This window comes from Tamandua tetradactyla, chromosome 3, assembly GCF_023851605.1.
Source record: "Tamandua tetradactyla isolate mTamTet1 chromosome 3, mTamTet1.pri, whole genome shotgun sequence".
NCBI classification, from domain to species: Eukaryota; Metazoa; Chordata; class Mammalia; order Pilosa; family Myrmecophagidae; genus Tamandua; species Tamandua tetradactyla.
In genome coordinates this window covers 217,012,205-217,017,341 of record NC_135329.1, presented here as the reverse complement: position 1 = coordinate 217,017,341, position 5,137 = coordinate 217,012,205, and the positions used below count along the sequence as shown (strand labels likewise).

At 52.1% G+C, this 5,137-nt stretch overlaps 1 protein-coding gene across 1 annotated transcript; it reads left to right on the top strand.

Annotated features, from left to right (window-relative positions):
- The first annotated feature begins 2,723 nt into the window (after positions 1-2,723).
- LOC143676667 (olfactory receptor 6B3-like) lies at positions 2,724-3,662 on the top strand. Its single transcript, XM_077152087.1, has one exon. It carries the CDS (start codon positions 2,724-2,726, stop codon positions 3,660-3,662), a length of 939 nt encoding a protein of 312 aa, XP_077008202.1.
- Positions 3,663-5,137: the final 1,475 nt, after the last annotated feature.

Below are 5,137 nucleotides of genomic sequence, written 5' to 3'. Positions count from 1 at the left end.
TCCCCTCCCCACCCCCGGCCAGCGACTTCCTGTTTCTTGGCGACCATCAGAGACGGTTTATTCACATGCAGCATTTCTGTCCTTTTACTTGTGCTGGTAGAGGCACGCTATAGATGCCGATTTGAACATTAAAACATTTTAAATGTGTATCTTGGAAATCATTCGATATTTGCAGACAGACCTGTCACCTTCTTTTCAGTGACTGCGCAGTGTTCCACGGTGCAGATGCGGAAAAACTTACTTGGCCAGTCCCTTACCGATGAAAAATTCGGATTCTTCCAAGTCTTTATTAATTCCCCTCACCCCTATATTTCTTTCTTAGAGGGTATTCTCTGCCTTTTCCTCTGAGGAATACTAATTATTGTGAGACATTTTGTTTTTAGGATCTGGTAGAGAAGAGTCAGGGCGGCCGGCGACTGCATCTGTCCATGTAAATGAGTCCGACTCTGTCCATGTAAATGAGTCCGGTCTGTTCCGGGAGAGCCTGGCCTGGGGAGCAGCTCTGGCCGTGTCCGGTGCTGGGGTGCCTGGGCCTGTCCCTCCGCCCTTCCCCTTGGCCTCTGCGCTTTGCTGGAAACCGTGAGGGAGCGGCGGCGGGCGCAGGGCGGTGGGGACCCTCGCGTGAAGGGCTGTATGTTAAAGTACCGGGCCCAGGCTAGGACCGAGGCTCCATCGCGGTGTGCTGGCTCTGGGAGCCAGAGGTGGGGGCCGGAGAGGGCATGAGGGGAGCCCTGGACTGTTCCGGAGAGGTCAGGTGTTCCCGCGCCGGCCCCTCCATCCCTCACCGCAGGCCCCTCCAACACCGCCTGCTTGCCTGGCGCGCGCTCCAGAATGCTGTCGAAATCTCTCCTTACTGACAGCCCCCTCTGACGTTGGTGATGTTGGGTTTTATGTCTCGGCTCCTTTGCACGGTCTTAAAGGGGCCTGAGATGGCACAAGGGGCCGCCCTCCCACCTTGGCCTGGGAGTCTCCTCTGGCACCCAAGGTCGCCTGGCCCACATGTCTGGCTTTAGGTCTTGTTAACCAGAACCTGCCCCGCCACATTGTCCCATGAGCCCTGTGGAGTCACTTTCTCCTCTAAAATCAACTTCAGAATCAAGAGGAAGGGCAACTATCTACTAAGCTAGGAAGCATGGCCCAGGCCCAGCTGGCCGCAGCACGCCGTGACCCACCTTTCACGAGGATGGGGTTAAAGGGCTGCGGTCAGTGCCCCGAGGGCCTCACGCCAAGGCGGGGCCTCCTGTGAGCCTAAGGCCGCCACACCCGGTTTGGGGCCCTTCTTGTTTTAAAGGTGTTTGTAGCCAGTCTTAGCTACAAGACAGGGTGTCCTGCTCAAGAAGCAGATGGACTCAGCGAGTTTTAGAACGACAGGGCTGAGGAGGAGCGACTGAAGGATGCGAAGACGCTTCAGTTAAACAGATGAGATTTGGAAGCGGCCAGCTCAGCAGGAACCCTAGTTTCTAATCCGCAGCTGCCCGTTAACTCCAAATTCAGCTGAGAGCCGCTCGGCCTCAGGCAGTCCTGCCCCTTCATGAGGAGCATCCCTGCTAATCTGCCACTAAGTGAACGGGTTTTCCTTTTTTGTTTTTTAGTCCAGGTTGGAGAATGCAGCTACTGCTTTCTTGCACACTAGAGCACACGTGGACTTTTTCTTGATCTTTGTGTCATTTCAGGAATCAAAGGCTCCATTAGCTGTAGGGGCCCTGAACCCGGCTGGGTTCATGAGGCACACGTGTAGCTGACAGTGCGGTTCAGGGACAAGAGCCCACACACTGGATTAATCTAGGTGTCTGCATGCTCTCTGCTAGAAGCCGGCGTGGCGTGACCTGTGCAGACCCGGTGTTCCCACGTAAGACTGTGTGCCTTCACTAGAGAAGGATCCAGCAGCGCTTTCTGGGGAGATGAAGATGACATGTAAAGAAACTTATACTGGAACTTAGCGAGTTCTCAAAAATGTGAAGACTCTTAAGATCATGAGGAAAATGTATATATGCTCTTCGCAGTGTTCTAGAAAAATTTTTTTAAATTTGATTTTCTTGAGGCTTGACTTGCAAACTTGAATATGTTGAAGGGTATTTGTTAATTTTATTTGTTAATTTTATTTGTTGAAGGTATTTTAAAACAGTAGAGCTAACAATAACACATTTCAATAATACTTACAGGGTACATTTCTATATAATTCTTAAAATGCTCATTTCTTTTAAATGATTTAATGTATACAGCAGAGGAATGCTATTGCATTAGTGTGTGTGCAGCTATTACCTAATATGGAGTTTTGCAAGAAGGAAATCGGAATGCTCATATGTAACTGAATACTTTAGATCACATGAAAATGATGATTTAATATGTAACTATCACAACATTAAAAGAAAAAAGTTAAAAAAAAAGAGCTGTGTTCTTACTTTATTATTTTTTGATTCCTTAGTGAATTCCAGATTTTAGGAAAATCACAGTTTCAAGAGCATGTAGTCTCCTTGGGGGGTGCTACAGGTCCTCCAGAAATCCAACCTTAGCCTGTCCTGCTGCCCGGAGGAGACCGAGACCAGCAAAATCTTATGCTAAGGCCTCTGCTCTGCTGCCCCAGAGAGGCGGGTCATGATCGTTACAAGAAAGGACAAAGCAGAAGCTAGGTCAGCAACGACCTCTTGCCTCCCCAATTGCCCTTCGGCCCTTCACATCTACACGATCGTGTTTTGCCGAACTGCGTCTCCGAGGAGCAAAGAATGAGGGGAGAGAATGTCACCAAGGTCAGCGCCTTCATCCTGGTGGGCTTCCCCACGGCCCCCAGGCTGCAGTACGTGCTCTTCCTCCTCTTCCTGCTCATGTACCTCTTTGTCCTGGTGGAGAACCTGGCCATCATCCTGACCATCTGGACCAGCCACGCCCTCCATCGGCCCATGTACTACTTCCTGGGCATCATGTCATCCTTGGAGATCTGGTACGTATGTGACATCCTCCCCAAGATGCTGGACGGGCTCCTCCTGCAGCGGAAACGCATCTCCTTTGTAGGATGCATGACTCAGCTCTACTTCTTTAGCTCCCTGGTGTGCACTGAGTGTGTGCTCTTGGCTTCCATGGCCTACGACCGCTACGTGGCCATCTGCCACCCCCTGCGCTATGCTGTCATCATGTCCACTGGCCTCTGTGTCCAGCTTGTGGGCTTCTCCTTTGCAAGTGGCTTCACCATCTCTGTGGTCAAGGTCTACTTTATCTCCAGTGCCAAGTTCTGTGGCTCCAACATCCTGAACCACTTCTTCTGTGACATCTCCCCCATCCTCAAGCTGGCCTGCACAGACTTCTCAACTGCGGAACTGGTGGATTTCATCCTGGGCTTCATCATTCTGGTTTTCCCCCTCGTGGCCACGGTGCTGTCCTACGCACACATCGTGCTGGCCGTCCTGCACATCCCCTCTGCCACCGGCCGCTGGAGAGCCTTCTCCACCTGCGTATCCCACCTCACGGTGGTCACCATCTTCTACACGGCCCTGATCTTCATGTATGTCCGGCCCCAGGCCATCGATTCCCACAGCTCTAACAAGCTCATCTCTGTTTTGTACACTGTCCTCACCCCCATCCTGAACCCCTTAATCTACTGCCTGAGGAACAAAGAATTTAAGGATGCCTTGAAAAAGGCTTTGGGCTTAGAGCGAGCTCCTCTGTAGGTGCCAGGCTCAGCAATCAACCCTTCTAGGACATCACCTGGGAGGATGCAGTGAGTGGGCCATTATGGCAATTCCTGGACCATTGGAGGACTTTATACGGGGAAAAGTTTTTCTTCCTTTAGCTCACAGAGATGGATATCCCTGGTGTTGTAATAAAATGCTCTCTTCAGTTTATATGTAAGAAAAGCAGGATATGGCCTAGTTTATTAAAATTTCCTCACCTTAAAAATTCCCTGCAGATTTCAGCAAACAGCAAAGCATAGCCATTTTAAAGTGCTAAATAAATGGCAGTATTTTATGGTACTGACATATTGGTGGAAATGAGCTCTGAAATCCTCAAATCAAAGCATCTCAGGGCATTGTATCTGGTGGATTCCATGCAGTAAACGCTGCACCCACATTCTCCCTTCATGGTCCTGGGCTGGACACCAGCTGCTCCGTTTTTGTCTTAAACTCCGTTCTCACCCCAGACGCTGTGGGGGGAATTAACATGCCTAGTTGCTGGGGGCAATCGTGCCCATGTCTCACCCACTGGATTCCCTGGGAGCCCTGCCCGAGGGTCCAGAAGGCAGGGCTCATGTCTGGAGAACAAGGGTTCTATGGAGGTGGGCACACAGGACTGCCCAGGACGTAGACCTGCCCCAAGCCCCGGGTGTCAGGACCTCAGGGTGGGGGCCACCCGGGGTTCAGACCCTTAGAGTGACACATCTCCCTGATGGCTCAGCTGGGCTCCTGGCTCAACACTCACGGCTCAGACAATGAGGAGCAGGGGTTAAAAGCCGAGCAGGCGCCTGATGCTCAGGATAGCATCTGGACACATGGGGAAGCTGGAGGGGCTTTTCTGACTGCCCGACTGAGGACCAGCCCCAGTCCACTCCATCCACGGGTCCCCAGTGCTTCTGCCCTCCCTGGGGATCCAGATGAAAGAAGCACAGCCCCTTTATCATTTGATGTCACTATTGGACAACAGATAAAGTAATGGGCTCCTCACAATGTGGGGCAGTGGCCGAACCCTCAGCCTTCCAGCAGCAGTGGGCCTGACCTACAGTGATGTGCTCAGATGGTCAGGGGAGGGGCTGCACAGACTCTGCCCTTCCACAGGGGCCATTTGCTCACACATTCGCCAAGTGTCTCATTACTGACTGATCTACCTGCTGGCAGGTGTGGGCACTTGGAGCTCTGCTTCTGGAAACCACTTTGCAGACGTTCTCCACTCCCATGGGTGTGAACCTTTGAGGACCTTGCAATGAGGTTCCTTCCGTGAAGGTGTGGTCCAGGTGAATCAGGGTGGGACTGAATCCTGCTCCCGAAGGCTTGGAGGGAAGGCGATGGAGGGACAGAAAGGCTCAAGGAGCAGCCCAAAGCTGGCAGTCAGTGCATCCCAGAGGAGAGAGAGGCCGCCTTGGGCATTGTCAGAAAACCGCAGGGCCAAGGACGTCGGGCAGCCAGGTGCAAAGTGCCAGGGACTTCGGGAA